This window comes from Muntiacus reevesi, chromosome 3, assembly GCF_963930625.1.
Source record: "Muntiacus reevesi chromosome 3, mMunRee1.1, whole genome shotgun sequence".
Lineage (NCBI taxonomy): Eukaryota > Metazoa > Chordata > Mammalia > Artiodactyla > Cervidae > Muntiacus > Muntiacus reevesi.
In genome coordinates, this window is record NC_089251.1 from 59193437 (window position 1) to 59217333 (window position 23897).

General features: G+C 38.8%; 1 protein-coding gene across 4 annotated transcripts in view; it reads left to right on the forward strand.

The window, feature by feature from the left end:
* The window catches only part of LOC136164359 (E3 SUMO-protein ligase RanBP2-like), a 57852-nt gene that overhangs the window by 12274 nt on the left and 21681 nt on the right, over positions 1 to 23897 (forward strand). For 2 of the 4 annotated variants that reach the window (XM_065929209.1, XM_065929211.1), the window contains exons 2-19: positions 1584 to 1651; positions 2906 to 3017; positions 3500 to 3652; positions 7062 to 7292; positions 7618 to 7763; positions 9226 to 9418; positions 12144 to 12231; positions 13979 to 14188; positions 15073 to 15254; positions 15340 to 15515; positions 15676 to 15799; positions 16389 to 16550; positions 16818 to 16955; positions 17031 to 17177; positions 18021 to 18200; positions 18282 to 18365; positions 20206 to 20341; positions 23608 to 23702. In XM_065929209.1, the coding sequence (XP_065785281.1) occupies positions 1584 to 1651; positions 2906 to 3017; positions 3500 to 3652; positions 7062 to 7292; positions 7618 to 7763; positions 9226 to 9418; positions 12144 to 12231; positions 13979 to 14188; positions 15073 to 15254; positions 15340 to 15515; positions 15676 to 15799; positions 16389 to 16550; positions 16818 to 16955; positions 17031 to 17177; positions 18021 to 18200; positions 18282 to 18365; positions 20206 to 20341; positions 23608 to 23702 (2625 nt within the window). The remainder of the gene's footprint in view (positions 1 to 1583; positions 1652 to 2905; positions 3018 to 3499; positions 3653 to 7061; positions 7293 to 7617; positions 7764 to 9225; positions 9419 to 12143; positions 12232 to 13978; positions 14189 to 15072; positions 15255 to 15339; positions 15516 to 15675; positions 15800 to 16388; positions 16551 to 16817; positions 16956 to 17030; positions 17178 to 18020; positions 18201 to 18281; positions 18366 to 20205; positions 20342 to 23607; positions 23703 to 23897) is intronic. The other 2 variants (XM_065929210.1, XM_065929212.1) reach the window with 1 other exon arrangement.

Consider the following 23897-nt stretch of genomic DNA (forward strand, 5'->3'; position numbering starts at 1 on the left):
AGAAGGTAGAACTATCACATCTTGATCATTTGCACATAAATTTAGAGCTCAGGAGAATTAAAGACACATATCTGGGAGTCAGGGTAGTCCTCAGTGAGATGGATTATATATCCCAGATGAGACAGTCTGAGAGAGAAGAGGAGCTGGAGAGGGAATGACCACCATGATAGAAGTGAAGTGAGGAGAACCTGTGTTTGTTGAAGACATGAGAAGAGTGTTTCAGGAAGATGGGTGCCATTCAGGAGTGTCTTCTGTAGAGTTCATAAAAAGGAGAAAATGGAAATACTTCATAGTAAACAGTGAAGAGGTGTTAAATTTTTGCAGTTCACCTGCCCCAGGTAACCACTTCTGCACATTAATCAAGTTTCTAGTCAAATATCCCACTTCCCAAGACCTTCCCTGACAAGCCTGTCTCTTTCCCATTGTATAAAATATGTGATGCCTTGTATGTGCGCCTCCACCCTCACCAGCTGAGGGAGGAGAAACTCCCACCTAGATAGGCACTGTTAGGGTGCCTGTGCTTTTTGGGATAAGTACTGATTGTAGCTTTGTCAAAATATGGTGTTCTATAGAGAACTGATGAGGTGCTGTAAGAGCATTCTGTCCTGCCTCCATGGAGATTATTGTCTGCTTGTCACCCTTCCTGAAGTGCAAGCTTCCTGCTTGAAGACAGACTTTGTTTACTGCCAATTCCCCAGCACTCAGAATGATGCCTGGAGACTAGTAGGCACAGCAACATCTAACTTCCATATTTTTTAGAAATAAAATCAGTAAATGAAAACATTGCTTTTTTCACATAATACATTGATTTTTATTTTTCTGTGTCCTTTTGTCATTTTCGAAATAAGTTGTTTGATGCTCTGTACTTTAATCATGTGTGTATGACACCATCTGGTGTGCTCCAGCATTCTGGACTTTGGAGCCTATAGACATAGAAGAACCAGGGTGTGGACTTGGATTATTACCAGGAGAATTAATACCAGGAAAGGCAAATTTTGTTTCTGCCTCTCTAACTCTTTGAGTGTAAGATAATGGTCTGTGGAGAGGTCGGTGACTGGACCCGGAAGCCCCAGTGCCTCAGTGGCTCTGCAGTACTTTGTTACTCTTCCCCCATAAAGGCGTGCACATGGCAGGAGAAGTGAGGTCTCTCTCTGGTGTACTTCTCCACCAGGAAAGTGGGCTCTGTCTGTTTACTTGGCTGTAAAGTGAGAGGAACACCACATGGTTCCTAAGGTTTCTTGCTGATATATAAGTTCTTAATTTCTGATGTCATCTTGTCTTGTTTTTCTTAAATTTGTTTGTTGTTTCATGAGAATTAGACGTAGTTTCATGATTTTAGAACATGTGTGCATTTCTCCAGGCAGTTTTTACCTTTTAAGTGCTAGGTTGCTTGTGTGCTCAGTCTTGTCCAACTCTTTGTGACCCCATGAACTCTAGCCCACCAGACTCTTCTGTCCATGGGATTTTTTTCAGTCAAGAGTACTGAGTGGGTGTTAACATTGTTACAACAGATTTTAATTCTTATGAAAAATATGCAAAATTCGAAATACGAAGAATAAAATAATTCTTAATTTTTTTTTTAGAAGTCAATGAAAGGATTCTATTTTGCAAAGCTGTATTATGAAGCTAAAGAATATGATCTTGCTAAAAAGTAAGTATCAAACTGTCAACTTGCCTTAAGTCTAAAACCAGGGCCTTTTCTTATGTTCTTCTTTGAAGTGGATAAAAATGGGTGTTTTAGCAGTTCTTTCTAAGTATGTCCCGGAAATGAGGGATTCATCCCTCAGATTGATGGTGAGGACAAGAGTGGATTATGTGAAGATTGAGTCTAGAATGATGCTTTCTACGTGCTGGCTGCTTGTCCCTACCTCGGGCAAGAAATCGTCTGGCATTAAACTTTCTCTAGAGATTGTTTTAGGTTAGAATAAAAGAGAACCATGTTTACATCTTGATTTCTTCCTGGTTAGCTATCTGCTACTTCCATCAGCTAGAAAATAGCAGTGAGTATAAGGTTAAACTAATTGCTGGGCGGGAGAATAGCTTGTGTCAGAGATAACTTTAGTTGACTACTAATGAGTGATACTCCAAGGCCAAGAAGGTTGTTGATCTGATCTCCTGATTTTCAGTAGCTTAAAGCTGGAAATTAAGAGGGAGATAGGCTATTGAAGGCATTGATGGTAAGATGAAAATTTTGATAAGAAAATGTTAGCACCTTTATTGACCTAGCAGCTATAGTTTATTACTTTATAAAATGACACTTTTTCCTCCAGTGTTGATCTGTGGTCTGATTGATATCGTTCACTGGGCCTAGAAGATCCTTGTTTGTAGTCAAGTCATCTGCATTTGGTGGTATACTGAGTGACTCCTGTGCAGTCCCCTTAGATGTTATTGTTTAAAAGATAAACAGAAAAAGAGAAAGGAAAAAAAAGATGAACAGATTATCTTAGTGTTTGTTTGGGAATTAGTGCTCTTTAGTATTTTGCATTATGATAACTTAAAGGTTTACTGTAATCACTTTGTAATTTCTCTGCAAAACTTTGTAGTGCTTTACCAAAGTGTAATAGAAAAAAAGGTAACTTGTGTGTTCATTTCTTGAGTGGATAGCACTGAGGAAAACTTTTGGTGAATGTAGTGTTTAATGACAAAGTGAGTGTGTCCTTGACTTTGTATGTGTGTGTGTGTGTGTGTCTAGGTGCTGTCGACTGTGTGTGTAGGTGCTATCGACTTTGTGTCTAGGTGCTGTCTGTTTCTTCCTGTGGATGCTTCTGAGTTTCTTCGTACTCTGCTCTAAGTAAATAGTGGTGTTCATAAGTGGTTGCTTAGCATAAAGTATTCTCTCTGCATATAAACACAGTTCTAAATGTGGTATTTTAAAGATTGTTTTTATATTATTATTTCTGAACAGATATATATCTACGTATATTAATGTGCAAGAAAGGGATCCCAAAGCTCACAGATTTCTCGGTCTTCTTTACGAAGTGGAGGAAAACATAGAGAAAGCTGTTGAATGTTACAAGGTAAACTGTATAAGGTTAGAACATAACCACACACATAATGTCCAGGTTAATTTATGTAGTAAATAATTCAGGTATGTTTTATGGATGTCTTGAAAACAAGCACTCATATCATCATATTATTAAGCAAAAAAGCTTGAAACAGATTTTAAAATATTTAGCCTAAAGAGTGCCAAAGTATTTTGTCATGGAGAAGTTAGCACTTGGAAAAGAATATTAACACTTGTAAATTTTAAGTTTACTATAGTGAGAAATACATGGTTCCTTTCCTTCCCTCCTTCCTTTTCTTTTTTGCATTTACCAAATAAAAAAATTTTTATTCATTTTCAAAAAACTTGCAGACAGTTTAATTTTAACAACTTTGAAGTAACATGTTGTCATTTAAAAATAGTTTGTAATGGAGTACTTGTTAAGTTTTTAAATTTTGTGTATGAGTGTATAGACTTTAGGAATCCTACTAATTTCTTAATTGTTTTTGGTATCAGCGTTCAGTGGAATTAAACCCAACACAGAAAGATCTTGTGTTGAAGATTGCAGAATTGCTCTGTAAAAATGACGTTACTGATGGAAGAGCTAAATACTGGGTTGAACGAGCAGCTAAACTTTTTCCAGGAAGTCCTGCAGTTTATAAACTAAAGGTAAAAAAAACTAAAGAAAACAAAGCATATAATAAAAGCAGTTGGAGAAAAGTTAAAGACACAGGTATTGCTAGTACTTGGAATTTAAATGACTTAAGTAGTAAGCTGTAAACTAGTGTGGCAGGGAGGGGGATGGGGATCCTAGGGGTATAGACCGTTACTGTATATAAGTCTGGGGGTGTGACATAAGAGCTGTGGCCATTGGCAATAGTACTGCAGTGTGCATGAGGCAGAGTAACTGTCACTGTGGCGGTGATGGCCATTCGACAGTGTGTGAGGTGTCACAGTGTGCTGTTTCACTAGGAACCACTTTGCTTTCCAAGAAGCATCTCATCTACCTTTGCAGTGGTTACTGTTTTAGGGATTCTACTGTTCCTTAGCTATTAGTGGATGGTGGAGCTGAGATTTATTATAAATTGCACTCTGTCTGGTATAAAAGTTTCACTTCATGGGGTGAAAATTACCCAGAAGATGACAGTTTTAAAGAACCATTATATAAATTTGGTAAAGACTGTGTTATAGGATAGTGAGATTTTTAAGCAGGGGTTAAAAGTTTCTCTAGTGTATTAAAGGTGACTACTAAAAGTGATAGAAATTTGTTGCTAATGTATTAACTGGCTCTTCATGTTATTCTTTACTGAGTGAAATATAGTTTACTAGGAGACTTTTTGGAGAAAGACTTTCCAAAATGTGCTAGACAAACAGAATTTTAACTGTAATCTTAATTGTCTATTGGTTCCCCCTGCTGTGCAACTTGTTCGACCTTGGTTCCCCAACCAGGCATTGAAACCAGGGCCCCTGCAGGAAAAGCGGGGAATTCTCATTTACATTGTTTTTATCCCTCACTTATACGTGTTTGCAATAGAATTCTTAAATGTTTTTTATTGAAATAATTATAGATTTTTCTCAGGAAGTTGCAGAGGTCGTACAGACAGGTCTTGAGTGTGCTCCATCCAATCAGAAACAGAAATTCCTCCGAAAGTACATGGTTCAATGGTGGTTCCATCTTGGTGGGATTGTTGAACAGTCACCACAGCGTTTGGCATGGGTGCAGTACCCATGTAGTCCTTGTTCCACCGTTACGTGTAGACCTGCGTATCCAGCACTGCATCACCATGGGGGTGTCTCTCATGCCTCCGTTTCTGTGATCACATCCACCTCTCCTTCCCATCATCCTTAGCTTCTGCCAACTGGTAATTTGTTCTCTGTCTTTATAATTTGTAACTAAAAAATGTCATATGAATAGAAGCAGGCATCATGTGACCTTTTGCAGTTGGCTCTTCATTCTGCATGGTGCCCTTGAGACCTTTCAAGTTGTGTGTGTCAGGATAGGTTCCTTGCTTTTTGCTGAGTAGTATGTCCTCATACGGGTGTATTCCACCATTGAACCATTTACTTTGGGAGGAAATTCTGTGTTTCCAATTTTTAGCTATTACATATCAGGTATAAAACAATTGTGTACAGATTTTTAAATCAAAAGTGTCTTTAAAAGCCCTGAAGATTAAATACTAGTAACATTTTTTTTTCCTCCCTGAGATAAGCACCTGGGTTTTAAGTATTAATCAAAAATGTTGTTTCATAGTGTAGATTTGTTTCCCTTATTAGTATCTTTGTTTCATGCCTCAAACATAATTTTTCATTGGTCCTGACTTTCTTCGTTGGCCACAAGAGTCCATTCCGTTTGGTGAAAGTGGTGTTATAGACCATGTGTCTAATGGGAGGGGATTGTTTTCTTGCAGTGTAACAAAAGTTTAATTGTTGGTGAAGCATCCTGATTTTCTTTAATGATTTTAAAAGTAATGTTGTCTAAAACTAATAAATCTTATGTCAGATATTTTTCCTGGAACTTTTGGCCTAGAAATCCATGAAATTTGTAACTATTAAGCAGAGTAATTCTGTTTCTCCTAGAAGTTGAGGCTTACTTAAGATTAGTTTTTTGGCACTTCTTTAATGAACACAAATATTGATAGGAAGGCTTTCTTTTGGGTTTGAGAGTAGAGTTTTTGAAAAACATCTGAAATGCTGCTGGTCTTTTACCTAATTTTAAACATGTAATTGATGTCTAGGGCTTCTTTGAAGTTATAGACCAGGTGTAAATTTATGGAACTGGTCCAGGAGGAGATTGATGACAGCATCACTGGGCGGTGGGCGGGAGGTGAGTGCAGGAAGGGGAAGTGAAGCTTACAGGCCATGGCTTCCATTTTCTCTGTGGAGGATGAGCAGAGATCCTAAAGAGAGGGTCAGAGGAAAGAGGAGTATGAAGTGAACTCTTCAGGGAGTGGAGAAAATGAGTCTTTAGAAGTAAACTAGGACTTTTTTCTAGGCATTGCCAGTCTGATGGTTTAAGATTATAAAGGTGAATCAGTTGGCCTGGTTGTAATTCCCCATGCTTCCAGATGCCCTTCACATGCTCATCTGTTAGTGCACTGGGGTGGAGACTGCTGAGATGGGGGCTTCCAGAGAGGGGCAGAGAGAGCTAACTGAGGGCTCTATCTGTAAGTAGGGAGTGATTGGATGCAAGACTCTGGTATTTCAGCTTGACAGGGAAGGAAAGTGTATGTGTATGTTTTATGGAAAATTAAAAGGACCTTTTCATGCGGTAGAGACAGAAGATGCGGCAGTGAGGCTGTGTTAGCCCCAGGGCGGTGAGAGAATGAGAGGGTTGCTGTGGTCTGAGTGGTTTGTTCAGAGTATGGATTTTGCCACATGGATGGCTAAGGCTGGTGTGGAGTGGTGAAGGTGAAGCTGTGAAACAGCAGAGTGGCCAGGCTCTCCTGTGTCTTGTGCTGCTTGTAGTGATGTATCTTAAGGATGAACGAAGGTAGTTCTATTCCAGGTGCTGATAAGGAGGAGTGGGAGGCGTGACCAGGTAGCACATCCTTTAGTAAAATGTTATAAACAGTTTTGGGAGAAGAGGGGCATGATCAGGTGATGATCCTGGGAGTGAGTCGGTCACCACCTCCTCCACCTGTATGTAGATTAGTGGATAAGTGATGGCAGCTGTCTTGGAATGGCACTGTCGTTCAGTAAGGGGAAAGGTGAAGACCAAGAAGATGGTGGCACAGTAGGAGCTCCACAGTGGGGAAGTAGGAGCGGGGACTGAGCAGCCTTGAAATCCAGAGCACATGGAGGGTGAGGACACGTGGGTGCAAGGGTCCCTTCTGGTCATGACAGGGGTATACAAGGATGTTCTGAGCTGAGTCCAGGCCCTCCTGCTGCTCTGTAGTCCCAGATGTTTCTCTCCATGTATTTTCTGGAAGTTTAGCTTCTGGAAGTGACTAACGGTGCTAATGAGGTATGTAGGGTGGGAATTGACTAAAGCCAGACACAGTGGGATGGTACTCATAGGAGCCATGATGTTTTTAAAATTGCACAAATGATTCTCTAATTAATGGTTCTTTATAAATAGGAACAGCTTTTAGATTGTAAAGGTGAAGATGGATGGAATAAACTTTTCGACTTGATTCAGTCAGAACTTTATGCAAGGCCTGATGATGTACACGTGAACATCCGACTGGTGGAGCTGTATCGCTCCAACAGCAGGCTGAGGGATGCTGTGGCCCACTGTCACCAGGCTGAGAGGAACACAGCCCTGCGCTCAAGTTTAGAATGGAATTCCTGTGTAGTACAGACCCTTAAGGTAGGTAAGGGCTGTTGGGTCTCACAATTACCATATATCCCTTTGTATTTAACCACTGCCCTCCATGACCTAAGTGTCTTTTGTTTATATGTAGCAACTGTGAAATGAGCTGATTTTACCAGCATGATTTCAATTTACAATGAGCAGATTCAAGAGATAAATATGAGAAATATGTTTGTGTATTTTTTGGTGTTTTTGTAGGCTGATCTAAAACCAACATGGGTTTTCAGCCTGTGACTGGGCAAAGGGGTTTGTAGTCCTAAAACACTTGAGTTTTGTAACACATGATACAGTTTTGTAACTTAGAGTTCTTTTTGCACTACAGGAATACCTGGAATCTTCACAGTGTTTGGAGTCTGATAAAAATAACTGGCGAACAACCAGTCAGGACTTACTTGTAGCCTATGCTAACCTGATGGTTCTCACGCTGTCCATGAGAGATGCGCAGGAGAGCAGAGAATTACTGGAGAGGTAGGCCGACCTAGAGAGAGCACTTCAGTGTAAATTACAGATGTCTGTGTTCATTCGTCTAAACAACTTAATGTCATTATTTTTTCTGTAATGTCCAGAGGTAATACTTAATAACATGGTGAACTACTTAGAAGGAACCTTCTTTGAGGGCAGTATTATAATTGGTTTTGTGAGACTCTGATTCTTAGAGAACTCTATTACTGTTCTTTGTTAAGTTACTCTTGTAATGAAGCGTCTAGTTTTGGCATGCTTAGTAAAGAGTTGAGCCTGAAAATGCACATCTTTGTTGCTCTTCCATAATTCTGAGAACCAGTGTCTCCACTTGATTAAAATAAATTCCATTGAACAGACATGTCACTTGGATTTGTATGTCAATTTAGAGCTCGTGGGCTAAGCCAGGCTCACTGCCTCCTTGTGAGTGGGGCTCCCCTGACACAGCCGTCCTCCTGCTATGTCAACTGTATGCTCATGCACTGCAGCGGTGGAGGCGAGCCCTGTGGCAGAGCTGCTGTGCCCTCAGAGCCACATCAGCATGGGGTCCTTGATGGACAAGGTTGCTGCTCCGTGGTGTACACTCTCATTCTGAAAAGTAATGGTTCCTCCCCCATCTGACACGGCAGGGAGTTCTTTTCACTGGGGTGTAGGAGAGTAAGTCGTTTTCTTGAAGTACTTGGTGTCTTCATATGGGTAGTATGAGGGAGTAGCCCAAAAGACTCAATCAAACTTCTGATGATTTTAGAAAATATTTAGGATTAGGGGGAAGTGGACATGGTTATATACTTAAAAACTTTTGGTCCCATGAGAAAGTGGTGAGAAAGATGATTTCTTAGTGCTGTGATACTACTACTACACATACCCCTTTTAGGAGTCTTGACACCTTCAAGTTCCAGAAATTCACAGGCTAGAAGAAATAATCTGTTGCTCAGATTTCTTCTTATAATCTACTTCAAAATCATTGTTCACATTTCTATTAAGTGTTTGCTTTTGATTTTCTTAGAAAATGAAGATTCTGAGGACCATTAGGATTAAAAAGTACTGATTAGTACTTAGATTACAAATAATAGTGAGAATTATAATTAATTTAACTCTGTAGTTAAACATATAGTAAAAGCAGTTTTTGTATTAATAATGCATGTGTCTTAGTTGTTTACTTATAATGTGAAATGGCATGTTTATTTTGAGAAATTTCAACTTTGAATTAAATAATGAAACTATGATGGAGAAGATGTTTTGGAATAAGACATTTTGGAGGTTAAGCTTGAAATATAGGAAGTATGTCAAATAACACGAAGCACTCGAAGATTCTTAATAATTCATAAAACAGAATGGATTGTTGGGAGTTAGGTGTGGAAGGTGATGCTTGAAGTAAATTCCTTTCTCAATTTTATTTAGAATTAAATAATGACACGGAATTATTCACAATGCAGTAGTTTAACACCTGTTTAATACTTCAATATTCCAGTTTCGATAGCGCTCTTCAGTCTGTAAAGTTTTGTGTAGGTGGAAACGAGGAGCTCTCAGCTACGTTCCTGGAAGTGAGAGGACATTTCTACATGCATGCTGGGTCGCTGCTGCTAAAGATGGGCCAGCACAGTGACGTGCAGTGGCGTGCGCTCTCGGAGCTGGCTGCGCTCTGCTATCTCATAGCCTTCCAGGTAATCGCTCCCTGTCTGGCATGCCCTTGACCTTTCAGTAAAACTTGATTGTACTTCACATGGGGTATGTCCTGGTATGTGGTGAAAATGGGAAGAAGTATGTACAAAGTTAAAATGAAATACTTTGATGGGGAAAAGAATAACAAGATTTATTAATATACAGTACTAGTGAGGCGGGTGAAACAGGTACACTGAAGCATTGCCGGTGGCAGTTGGCATTGCTTTGATTGTTTGGAAGATCATTTTGAAGAATTTGATCTTTTTACTGTACCATTTCTGGGAACCTGTAAGGAAATAGTCTCAAGTATGGATAAAACATCATTCAAAAAGATACATAGATACAAGATACATAACTTGGATGAAAATCTAATCAGTAAGTTAGTTTTGGGGCACAGTTGCATATGCTATTATAGAAGGCTGTTTACTATAACTTTTAACATGTTAATTGGAAACTTAATTTTTAATATATATACAACATTAACAGTATACTTACTACACAGCTGCATACTTATTCATCCTCGGAAACATGAAACAACTTTATGCATAGAAAGTGACATAAAGAGAATATGCCAGGATGTGAACCTTTGTTTTTAGATAATGAGATGTTTTAGATGTTTTTAGATAATGAGATGAGGGCTCTTGCCCTCCCCTCATCCATTTTTGCAGTTTTAATGTTTTCTTTCGTGAGCTTGCATCATTTCTGAACTGAAAAGAAATGAACAGTCTTCCACAAAGTGAATTACGCCTAGCTTGTAGAAATTGTTAGCTTTAAAGAATAATCGTTTGCTTGAGAGAAAGAAAAAGGGTTTCACTGTAAAATGACTGTTGGAGGATGTTGCTCTTTGTAGTTCATATCACTTGGGCCTTTTAAAACCTGTTAAGGTGCAGTCCACAGTGCTGCTGTTAGCTCAGCAGAAGCATTTTGTTCATAAGGAATTCATTGGTGAAAAGTAGTGAAGTTAATGAAGTTTGCTAATCTGTACAAGCACTAAAGTGTTCTTATGATTAATATTTTTATAGAATTATCAAGTAGCAGCTCTCTTTAATGGAAATTGAAATGTATTAAATTTTTTAAATGGGTATTTTTATGTTGACACAGTCAACTGCTCTTAAACATTGGCCTTTTAAAAATTGAAGTATTGCTGATATACAATATTTTATATTACAAGTATATAGTTACAAGTATGTAGTACAGTGATTCACAATTTTTAAAGATTATACTCTGTTCATAGTTATAAAATATTGGCTGCATTCCCTGTGTTGTATATTATACCCTTCTAGCTTATTTTATACACAGTAGTTGTCACCTCTTCACTCTGATACCGTCCCCCTCCTCCCAACAGTAACCACTAGTCTCTTTTCTCTATGTCTGTAAGTCTGTTTCTTTTTTGTTGTATTAGTTTGTTGTATTGAACTTTGACCTTTTTAAATAGTAAAAACTACATCTCCCTCCTGATTGATTCTGCAGGCTGATTCAATGGTAGGGTTTTCAGACCCTTGATTAGGGACTGCAGTAGTTCTAGTGAGTTCAGTTGGTCTCTGACTTATTGTCTGACTTACAACAGTGGCTTGACAGTAGTGTGACAGTGACACCCATTCAGTAGAAACTCCACTTTGAGTTTTGAATTCCAATATTTCCGTATGAGCACAGAAAACATAGTCTGAGTACAGCACTGTTATTTATTCTGATGCTTGGATGTTAGTTCATTCTGTAGCTGTACCATAGTTTGGGTTTCATTAAACCGATGCCCTCAAACCGAGATATTGCTATGCTACGTCAAAATAATTCTGCAATGACTACTTTGTGCCATTTCCCATGTGAAAATTTGGGGGTGGAATGAGTTCGAGTGACAGATGGCAGGATCAATGCGAATCTGTGCATTTATAATATTTTGAGCTATTGCCAAATTTCCAGTCTCACAGAGGTTGTACCAAATTATACTGCCATTCCCAATGTAAGAAAATCACTAGAGCTTTGACGCTGTTACACCCACTGTCTGTGTAGTTACTTTCAGGATAGTAAGTGTTCATTGGCTGGGACCCAACATGTCAGTGATGGACATTTGCAGCTTTTCAAGGTAGCCTGTTTTATTTTCGGATAATTTGGTTCTTAGTGCTTCCTTATATGGAGTAAAAATGTTTTCTCAAGCCACTACCCATTGGTGGTGTTTTTTTTCTTTTGGTGTTACCTTCTTTTACAAGATAAATTTTCTTAATACTTAAAGGCAGCTGTCATCGTCTCACCATTCTGTTTACTTGTAGTTCTTTCATCTCTTCTTCATAGGACAGGACTTGGAGCCCTTTTCTTGTCTAGGTTGTCCCCATTACCCTGGTGGTCTCTCAGGTGGTCTGCGCTCTGGAAGGGTATGGCGTTTCCATGTCGGGGGGGGTCCAGTGCTGGGTGGTGGAGAGCTGTCATCTCCCAGGCTGCTCCTGGTGTATCTGTGCAGGGTAGAAAAGGTCTCCAACCAGATGCTCTTGTTTCCCCAGCTGTAACTCCAACATGTTCTTAGTGGAAAGTAATTTCTCATACATGCTCTTTGTAGGCATCTTTTTTAGATTATCTAAATTCCCCACTTCCCAGTGTTTTGCAGTTGGATTCCCAACTCTCTTTAACCATTGACTGTTTATTCATTATTGAAGAAAAGTACAGCATAACAGAAAGGAACATTTTACTGTTAGAAATGTATCACTAAATTAAGATTTTTGATTCTAAAATGATTAGGTTCCAAGACCAAAGACTAAATTAATAAAAGGGGAAGCTGGACAAAGTCTACTGGAAATGATGGCCTATGATCGTCTGAGCCAATCAGGTACTGGTAACGTTTAACTGATTTTATTTTAAAAAGAAAAAAGAACTTTTTCCTTTTTGAACACATCTTAGATAGTGTCTTCTCTCTGCCCAGGAGATAATTTGTTAGAATTTTCTCTCCTTGCTGTATTGAATTAGGGAGAGGGAGGAGAGAACGAATGATAAAAAATGGTATAATCTTTAAAAGGAACAAATATTGTTTGCTTCTGGGTGGAGAAACTCTTTAACCTATCCTTAATCTAGCTGCTAGAATTTCCATCCAGAACATTTTAGAGCACCTCTGGAACTAAGAATCAGTTACTGGTTTGCTAGCCTTTGGGGATAAAAGGTGAAAAAATTAGGGATCTTTCTCTTCAGGAGCTGACAACTTAGAAACAAAGACAGAAGGTATATATTCACATACTGTTAGGCTGTTGGAGTTTGTAGATTTACTCCCAGTTGTTACTATTTGGGTTGGATCCTAAAGGTCTATTACACTCTCTGGCTTTCCTAGGGCACAAACTTGAAAGTGTTCATGTAGCCAGTGAGTCAAACAGTGAACTGAAGGCTCTGTAGGGAAGTGTTTCTGTAAGAGGCAGTTTTGATGTAAAGTTGAAGGGCCTTCATTAAGAGTTAGGAAATGATCTTAAATCCGAGTAGCTGTAAGCTGGGGTCTGTAGGTAGACTGTTGGTCAAGGCTCCTCTGTCCCACAGCTTACTTCTTTATAGGAAACAAACTTTGAGTCCTTGAAATGATCTTTTGTTTTTTTCTTAGATCTCCCTTCTACATTTGCAGAGGGTCATAGTTTGTAAAATGAACTGTGTTGTACTGTCTTTGATCTGGGCCTGCTGAGCTTGTCTCTGCAAATTTTTGAAGAGATAATTGTCTGATAGTAATGAAACCTGACTGACTAGCAGAATTACAGAAAAAAAGTTCTTTTTTTTTTTTATTTGAAGCAGCCTGATTGTGTAAAACTCACATAATGATATTATTCACCTATTTTAAGTGTACAGTTTAGGGGTATTTTTAGTATGTTCACAAAGTTGTGTGATCATCACCATGCTTTTAGGATATTTCCATTACCTCATGAAGAAACTTGGTACCCATTAGCAATCACTCCCCATTTCCCTGCAAACCACTAGTCCTGGGCAGCCACCAGTTCTCTGTCTCTTTTATCTCTCTCTATTCTGGACATTTCATATATTGAATCATACATGCTGTGGTCTTTGGATCACTGTCTTCATTTACTTAGCGTAGTGCTTTCAAGGTACATCCATCTGTACTAGAACTAGAATGTGAACTAGAACCTCATCTAAGGAGTGTTTTTAAAATAGGTTCAAATCTGTGGAATCATAATCTCTGGGACTGTAAGTCTAGAACTTAAACAGAAAGATTTTGAGCTCTTTTAAAGGATGATTCTGACCAGCCAGATTTAGAAATTTGGTTATCAGGACAGAAAATTTGAGCTTGATCCTGTTCTCCTTTGGCCACTTGAATCCCACACTTTTCCAAATGGAAATCCTTTTGGGATTTTTCGCACACATTTTTTCCTTTCCTTTTACTCTAGCACATAGACACAGATGCTTTGACACCTGTAGTCTATTCATTTTTCACATCAGCACCCAAAAGGGTCCAGTTGTGATTGTTGGGCTGGAGGGTTCATTCTGAGCATGTCATGTTACTTCCCCTTAGGGTAAGTGAATGAAACTGTTGAGAAATGTAACTTTAATCTATGTTTTTTAAATGATGGAAATAATTTGTTTTTCAGGGCATATGCTGCTAAACTTAAGTCGTGACAAGCAAGACTTTTTAAAAGATGTTGTAGAATCCTTTGCCAACAGGAGTGGGCAGTCAGCTTTGTACGACGCTCTGTTTTCTCGTCAGTTACCTAAGGATAGCTCTTTCCTTGGTAATGATGATATTGGAAGCATTGATGTACAAGAACCGGATCCTGATGAATTGGCTAGATATGATGTTGGTAAGTGGTATTTTTCTAAGGGAAGACTTTGCATTTTAATCCTTTTACACCAGGAGATATATAATAGCAACAGGGGGATTATCCAGAAATGACAACTTAATATTTTTGTGAATTACTTTCAAGGTTTATGGGGGGAGGGTAATATGAGGTGTTGGTAGTGGTTGTGGTAGCATGTGCTTTTCTTCTGAATAGTTCTGTACATGTGATTGGTGTCATGAATTCTCTCAAGTATCATTTGGTGCTAATACAGTCTTTTTAATGAAGTAGCTATAGTGTACTTACCAGTTTCCATCTGGAAGCTGTTTCCAGTTTTTTCACTTACATTAAAAATACTGATGACAGTTTTTAGGTGTCTCCATTTCATTTTTTTTTTTCTATACAGGTTCCTAAAAACATAATTACTGGGGTAAAGTTGATGGACATGTTTGTCTTGGTAATTGCCGTACTACCAGAAAGCTTGTTCCTCTTTTATGCTTTCGGAAGCCCATAAACTTTTTTAGTATTGAATTTCTTAATTTATTAATGTAGTGGTATCCCACTGTTTTCATATTTCTTTACCGAAAGGAAGATCTATTGTTTCCAAGATTTATTATTGGATGGCTATTCTTTATTTGACCTCTGTCAGTAGATTTTGTTTTATTGAGTTCTAGTGAGGCTCTTTTTTTCCTTCAAAAGAACTTTTTCCATCAAAACTGTTTTTCTTAAGAACACTAGACTTTGCTTGTAGATTTCCCCTGTACTCTGATATGGAAAAGGAGTTATAACATTAAGGTACATTTAGTATTACATAAGTCAGTTGTTTATGTTGGCAAAACTGATGGCACACAAAAATTTCCAAAACCTCAAGCCAGTTTTTTGTTTGTTTGTTTTTTGCTTTCTTTCAGGTGCCATTCGGGCACATAATGGTAGTCTTCAACACCTCACCTGGCTTGGCTTACAGTGGAATTCATTACCTACCTTACCTGCAGTTCGAAAATGGCTAAAACAGCTTTTTCATCATTTGCCCCAGGAAACCTCAAGACTTGAAACAAATGCACCTGAATCAATATGTATTTTAGATCTTGAAGTAAGCATAGATTTTAATAACTTAAATACCATGAACACTTTTTTTTCCCCTAAAATGATTTTTTTTTTTCTTTTTTGGTAAATAGGTATTTCTGCTTGGAGTAATATATACCAGCCACTTACAGTTAAAGGAAAAGTCTAATTCTCACTGCAGCTTCTATCAACCTCTGTGCTTGCCACTGCCTGTGTGTAAACAGCTTTGCACAGAAAGACAGAAAGCATGGTGGGATGCAGTTTGTAATCTAATTCACAGAAAAGCAGTGTAAGTAGTAAAAAAAAAAAAAAAATTCCTTTAACTTAACTGCACAGGGACTTAATTTAATTCTCATGTAAAGTTTTAATTACCATGTGATGATTAACATATGTGTAAGTGTTGAACTGCATGTTTATAAACCAATTTCATTAAATAAAACTTTTTTTAGACCTGGGACCTCAGCAAAATTGCGACTTCTAGTTCAGCGTGACATAAACACTCTACGAGGCCAGGAAAAAACTGGCCTTCAGCCTGCTCTGCTCGTGCACTGGGCAAAATGCCTTCAGAAAACGGTGAGTTCACTGAAGTGGAGCAGTTTGTAAGAACATTACCTTAATTTTTTTAAATGACATACTTGACACTGAAAATTATTTGGTTTTAAAAACAGTAGCAGCGTGTTCATATTGTGTCAGGTGAAATCTTATTTTCTCAGTCTTGCCACAAAGTAGTAAAGTTTGTATGTATGTGCTTAGAACAGTGCCTAGCACAGTAAATGTTACCAGGTATTAGCTGTTACTATTACAGTTACCAACCTGAAGATTTTTTTAGCAGTTGGGTGGCACAAGGCTCTATAGGTAAGGGGATTATAGACCTTGCTCAATATTTGAGGTCTGTTTTGTGGCACCTATAGCAACTTCACGAAAAAAGAGGAGGCTGATCAATTGGGTAGTGTCATTGGAGGTATTTCAAAATTGGGTCTAGAATGAGTGCTGGTGGTAAAGTACTTAGTTATTCTAGAATTTGGAAAGGTGAGCATATGACTTTTGAGATTTTCTTTTGCCTAGGATTTGAAGTTTTAGCCAGTTGTTCAGAACATCTGCAAATGAGTTTTTGAATCTGTTCATTTGTGTCTATTTGTGTGCTTCTAACTTTGTATTTTAGGGCTGTGATCTTAAGTCTTTTTATGATCAACGAGAATACATAGGCAGAAGTGTTCATTACTGGAAAAAGGTTTTACCATTGTTGAAGATGATCAAGAAGAAGAGCAGCATCCCTGAGCCTGCTGACCCTCTGTTCAGGCATTTCCACAGTGCAGACATTCAGGTAATGGAGAGTCCTGTCGTGAACTAGCTGGAGGTCTGGGCTTCTAGTTTATAAATAAGGAAATGGAAGTAGAAACTGCTTATATTAATTGCCCGACTATTGAATGGTAGTCTTATTTTCTAAGTGCACTGTCTGTCACAGATGCAACATGACAGAGAAGAACACTGAAATGCTGATCTCATTAGATCGTGTGAAATCCTTGGGAAATATTTGGGTTTGATATTCTGGGTAGAGGCAGCTTGACTGAAAGTTACCCAATGTGTTTAGGCATGTGAAATTGGTGAATATGAAGACGAAGCACACGTAACATTCGCTATGTTGGATGTAGTTAATGGAAATATAGACGATGCTATGGCTGCTTTTGAATCTATTAATAACGTCGTTTCTTATTGGAATCTTGCACTGGTAAGTAGTGTGGTAGTTGAATAAAAGGCTTTTGTTTTAAAACATAATTGTTTCATAAAGCACTCCTGTGTATAGCTTTTTCACAGAAAAGCAGAAGACATTGATAATGATGTGCTTTCTTCTGAAGAACAAGAAGAATGCAAAAATTACCTGAGAAAGACCAGGGACTACCTGATAAAGATTTTAGATGACTGTGATTCAAATCTGTCAGTAGTTAAGAAAGTAAGTTGCAGATTTTATTTTCTTATTTTTGCTAACTAGGTGATAAGGAATTTTGCCTTAATTTTATATTTTGGTAATTTTAAAAATGCTTAGTGATACCATATTAATGCACAGAAGTGGGGTGCTTAAATATTTAATCAGTAATACTTTGCCTTAGGTTTATGTGTGTGTGTGTGTTTAAATGTGGACATTTAGGTTTATACCATTAGAAAAATGCTTGTTGGAGAATTAGAAAAGGCTGGCATTTATTTTTGTTACCTGGCGATGTATTCAGCAAATGTTGCCACTGAGACTAGTCCTGTGTGGACTCGGCAGTTAAACATGTTAATGAAATCGGGTGGTTGCCCATGATGTTGGGACGTTTCTCCCCTCGTCACTGTCTCCTGTGACCACCTTTCCCCAGCTGTCAGCAGTTTGAGGCTGCTGTGATGGGATTAACCTCAATGACATTCAACCTTCCACCTGTTTTATTCGTGAGTTTGTGTTGCTGCTCTTGGATCAGGGTTATGTTTGGTGCATGCCAGCTTCTGTGTTTCTCCTCTCCTCTCATTCAGAATCAGTGAGTGAGTGGCAGTGACTTACTTTGCTCACATGGAAATACTCCCCAGTTAACATTGCTCTGCCCTTGCTGCCGCCATCAGGAGGGGTAGACACAGCAGGGACTTGAGGGTTAGGAGACTTTAGATTGCACAGCATTTTCTGTGTGTTGTTACATAAAGTACAATGTGCTTGTCACACAGAAGTATGAAAATGTAAATTAGTAAGATAAAAATTTTTATTTGAGAGTTCTTCTGTTGGTGATTTTGCAAACTAAAGATGTTGATTCTTGCCTTTTATTTCTAGTTGCCTGTGACCCTGGAATCTGTGAAAGAGATGCTTAATTTAGTCATGCAGGAGCTTGATGAGTTCAGTGAAGGAGCGCCTCTTCATAAAAATGGGTCTTTGCGAAATGCAGATTCAGAAATAAAACACTCGACTTCATCTCCCACCAAATTCTCTCCATCACCAAATAGAAGTTATAAGGTAAGTGGAAAAGAGAAGTCACTTTACTGCAGAATGTGTGTTCTAGATGTTTTAAATACTGTTTCATTGTTATTTTTTCAGTATTCTCCCAAAACACCACCTCAGTGGGCAGAAGATCAAAATTGCTTATTGAAAATGATCTGCGAACAGGTGGAGGCCATTAAGGTAAATACCTTGATTTTTCTAAACTGTGCCTATCTTATTCCAAGATTCCTTCCTTGACCACTTTCTCACTCATTTCTAACACTGTTCCAGATGTTCCACTGCTGCATGACTGTAGAATCATACTGTGTTTCACATGTTTCTGTCTTGACATTAGCTTATTTTTGAAATTACTTATGTGTCTTTATCCTCCACAAAATGTGACTCTTTCAAAGATGGAGACTCATATCCAAACCATGGCCCTGTTCCCAGCATAGAGGAAGTCCCCAGTGATTGAGTGAACTTATCGAGCTCTAGTCTTCATACCTTGGTTTGTGAGATTATAGCTCACACTGCCTAGTGTGTATGTCACATTTATAGCTAAGACTTCACAAGTGGTCTAAACTTCAAAGGGTCTCTCTATCTTTTTATTACTTCATATGAATTTGACTTAATTATGTAAAGACGCAGGTGTCTGTACATGACTGTGCTTTAACTTTATGAAAGTGACCTCAACTGTAGCACTCAAAGGAACTTTACTTCTTTGGAATTGAAGGAACAAGTTGTTTCATGCTCATTGACAAGAACTAAATCATTCATGCTTCTAAAATCATGCCAAAGAAAGTCTTCAAACCTGTATTTTTTGCACTTTTCAATTTTCATAAGAATTTTGTGTGTTAATTTTGTATAATTGTGACTTGCATGATATTACATGCTAACCATGTAGATTTCTGGCACCTACATGGTGTTCTTGTGTGCCTGGAAAGCTAGGGTCTAATACTGACTGCCATTGATGCACAACTTTGGGTCAGGCACTTCCTTAGCTTTCTGTATGTCTTCTCATACATAAAGTGAGACTTGTCGAAACTAGTTTTCATCATGTGTTCTAGTTGTTTGAGTTTTAACATTATGTTTATAGCTTTAATTGGATGTTTAAATCTATGGTCCAGATACTAGTGACCAGTTAAATTTTCCAGCTGATTCCATTTGTTTCTTACTTTCAGATATATACCATCTGGACTAGACACAGTATAGATGATGAATGGGAAAATTTTTATTTAGTTTGAAAATTTACGATGTATTTTTTACCTTAATAGTTACAGGGTTTTTTTTTTCCAGGAAATTTTTATTCCTAAAATACTTTTTTTTTTTTTCTCCACACCACCTGGCTTGCGGGCATCTTGGTTGCCATCCCCTTCCACCCACCCACCCAGGGATTGGACCCAGGGCCGCAGCAGTAAGAGCACTGAACCTAAACCACTAGACTGCCAAGGAATTTCATCTGAAACACTTGTAGAAGAAGAGGGTAGCCATGCTGGATCTGTCTCTGACCTTATTATTATAACTTATTCCTGAAAAGTACCTCCCTTATAGGTTCTGGGGTTGGAGAGGTGTTGCCTTTTTCTTGTCTGATCCCTTACCACTGACTGTCATCAGAAGGCTTAGTAGTTGGTGCTCGAGGGCTTACTTGCTCTGAGGCATGTGGAATCTTCCTGGAGCAAAAGGATATAACCCGTGTCCCCTGCATTGACGGGCAAATTCTTATCCATTGCACCACTAGGGAAGTCCTAAACAGAACTTTAGAAGGATGAAGTAAATGTAGAATGGAAAGGGAGATGAATCCATTTTTTAGGTTAGAGCTGACTCTAGATTGAGTGGGTATGGTAATGATACTAAGGAGGGAAAAGAATGGGAGCAAAAAACAAGCTTTTTTAAGAAATTAAGAATCATGTTTTACATCAGCATCCTGGTGTTCAGATCTGACTGTGGAGTATTCTCTGAAGACATCATCAGGTATTAAATTTGCTCTAGCACTGTTTATGCCATGATATAACTGCTTAAAATTGTTTTCTTCTTCCAACAGAAAGAAATGCAAGAGTTGAAACTAAATAGCAGTAGCTCAGGGTCCCCTCATCGTTGGCCTCCAGAGAATTATGGACCAGACCCAGTGCCTGATAGTTATCAGGGGTCACAGAATTTTCACGGGGCCCCACTGACAGGTGAGTTGGCAACTGAATAGTCCCAGGTGTTAGTGACGATACTGTACTGCTGCCTCCTTCAGTTAGGTAATTTGTGAAATCACCTTGTCTGTATGCCTTAATTTATTACATGTTTGTGTCTACCTATATGTTGCTTAAGTTTTATTTGTTGTTACCAAGATTTTTTATAACTCCAGAAACAAAATAAGCTTTATCTGATCCTGTTTATGTAAAGGCTTAGAGAACCCTTTACTGCACATCTCGGAGGAGCTGAGACTGAGCTGGAACTATGCCTTATATTGGAAAAATGTTAACTGATAGTATAATTCATTAAGAGGTGCCTAATTATGAAACTAAACTTTGGGGAATTATTTTGATGACATTCGGAGAGGTCTGGCAGTCTTGAGAAATCTTTCATGTATGGAAGGAAAGAGTTTGAGCTAAGGTAGAGTGGATTTTTAGGTTGTACTCGTACTTAGCTCTCTGAGCCAGTTTGTCTGTTTGAAACATAGAAATAACACTTGCATCGCATGGTTATTGTGTTTGTACAGGTGGGGGGTTGTGTGTGTGCGCATCAGGCATTTACCTAGAGTACGCAGTAAACATCCGGTGAACCACAGGGCACAAGGCTGTTGCCCTGTGGGTTGTCTGTGTGCCAGGGTGCATAGTGTATGTGATTTCATTCAATTAGAGTAACCCAGAGTGGGAGATACCATTATGAATTCCCATGTTTTAGATGAAATGGGCTTGGAAGGTTAGGTGACACCATTATTGTACACGTCGCTATTGGTAGAGGCTTCAGACTCTGGTGCTCTGATTTCAGGCCATGTGCCCCCAGGCAGCCAGAGTGATGATGAAGACAGGGTTTTTCACGTGGGACAGATTCCTGAAATGGAGGTAATTAGATTAATTGGTTTTAGTTCAAAAGAAAGATTGGGAATGATATGGCCTAGTTTAGTACCTTAGTGATGGTCCCTAGGGTCCTCCTCAGAGCAGCTTGTTGTCTTCTCATGACAGTGTCCTTCAAGTGCAACAGTTAACAGAGAATATCTTTGTGAAGTCAGACTAATGCTGTCAATCATAGGTGTGGATGTGAGGAGCCTGCCAGATTTAAACATTGTCTGCCTAAGGTGCCATACACCATGGTGAACCTGACTGGTGGGGACGGGCTCATGGCTGGCTTCCTCTGGGGCTTTCTAGATGCTGTGTGGTTATCACTGGGCACCTTTTGGGTCACAATTTCTGTTTCTTCTTTGTGTGTGCATAGCAGGTCTTCTGGTTAAACACACATCTGAACATAGCATTCACATTGTCTCATTTTATTCTCGCAAGTACCCTGTGGACTGTGTAGATGCAGCACACCCTCACTTAACAGGTGAGAGGAATGGAGACCCCAGGGGGCTGCTTGACAGTCACAGTCGCAGGCAGCTCTGGCTCAAGCCAAGAGTCCCAGCTCCTGACCACCCTCCTGAACTTACAGACGGTTTCCTTAGTGAAGGTCCAGACGTGCCAGGGTGGCCCTTGTCTGCTGATAGTAGATGGCTAAAAACCATCAGTAAGCTCGAATAAGGAAATGCTCAAAAGTACTGATGAGTGTAAAGAAAACTGGAAACTAATTGTGTCACATAGAGTTCTGCTACCAGCTTGGAGCATTTTTTTCTGGTCCTTTCTCTTTGTATTCCTAAGGAATTTTTTATGAGAGTTCCACTATATTAGCATTTTGTTCAGAGATGAGTAAGCATGTGTTTTAATACTACTTTAAGTTCTGAGCATTTTTCTATCAGTGTTCTTTCATGGTACCATTAATGAACACAAGGACCCTATCACACAGAAGTTCTGCAAGTTTTACTCCCTCGTTTTTATTTCCCGTTATTGGTGTTGTAATTATTGCTGTGAACACAATCCTAGGATTCCAGGGTTTTATAAGATTTCTTGTGTTGGGGAATTGCTTTCCTGAAAAACTGTGCCAGTTTTATACTTTTACACTTTTTTTTTACACTCCAGAATCTGGTAGTGCCTGTCTGTTTGCACTCTTGCCAGTTATTAACTATTATCAGTTTAGTAAAACCTTGCCAATTTTTAAAAGCAAAAGTAATATCAGCTTTTAAATTTTTGGTTTTTTAATACTAGGAATGTCTAGCACACTTAGATTTCATGAGTTACCTATTCATTTGGTGCTTTTTTTCTATAGGATTTTTTTGGGTAGGTTTATAAGACATCTGAACTGTTTCTTTCACTCTCAGTGATAAAGTCCCTAGTTAAATTTCAGGTGTTATAATTCTTAGCCCATATATATCCATCCACTTGTTCTGTGTTCTTTGCCTATTTTCTCCCAGGAATGTCTCAGAGGAGCCCCTGCAAGCAGCGCATTAGTTTCCTTGCTCAGCTGTGGGCTTCTCCAGTGGCGCTGCCTCTGTGTTACTGTGCAGGGAGCACAGGCGGCCTGGTTTACCCTCACTGGGCCTTTGCAGGACTTTGCAGAGCTGGCTGCTCAGCACCTCTTGGGTCACAGTTTCCACTTCCTCCTTGTGTAAAGTTATAAATGATCTTTAAGTTGTTTTGTTTTCTGGTAAAACTTTCATAGAACAGATCAGGCAAATGTCTGTTGGTTGTTTTTACCATCAACAGGAGTGTTTCCTGGTGACAAGACACGTACACAAAGCAGGTGGGGCAAATAGTTTGAGCACCAGCTCGAGTGTTCGTCATGTTGTAGCCTGTTTATTAAGCCAAGAAGCAGATTTTGTGTTACTTTTGAGATCCTTTATGTGAATTTGCCAGGTGATTTTTGACCTGAATGTTGTTGCTAGCTTGAGTATAAAATGCAACCTTGTCATTCTGCAGATTTTCAAGCCTCACTTCAAAATCGTGGCCCTGAGGCCATCACATTTGTTTTGGTTCCTTAAGTCCTTCCTGTGGCCAGTGTCTCCCCCGTATTCCTGATGTGGCAGGACTGTGTCTTCACATCGAGCCCCTCTTTCTCAGGAAGGGGGCCCACCACTTCTCTTAGCTCCTTCTGGTGCTTGCTGTGGGGGCTTTCTTGGTGCCCACCTGCTGCTGCCCTCATTGCTCCTGTTACACTTGGCAGTTGTTCTAGTTTGTCATTTGATAATCATCTTTATGGTGTATTTTGATGTATAGAAAAATTTTAAAAGTCTGTGTAGTTAAATCTTTGATTTCTACTGCTTTTATATTTATAGATCTTGCCTAGATAGTGCTACCTGCAGCATAGATTTTTTTTTTAACAGTGTTTTCTTTCTTTTCTTTTTTTTTCTTGTTTTTTTTTTTAGTTGCAACTACTGGCCATTCAGTATGTTATAGTCAGTCACCAGCCTATAATACCCAGTATCTACTCAGACCAGCAGCTAATGTTACTCCCACAAAGGTAACAAAGGAATAATTTATATTTATAAATATCTCCTTTTTAATTGTCCAGGCTTCCTACAGATTAATTCAAGAAGTAATTAAACATTAAAAGTTAAATGTCCCATGAGGTATAGATATTTTAAATTTCTCTCTGGATAGAGAAGGTATGTTTCTTAGTTATCTAATTTTAATACAATATATGTGAACATCTAGA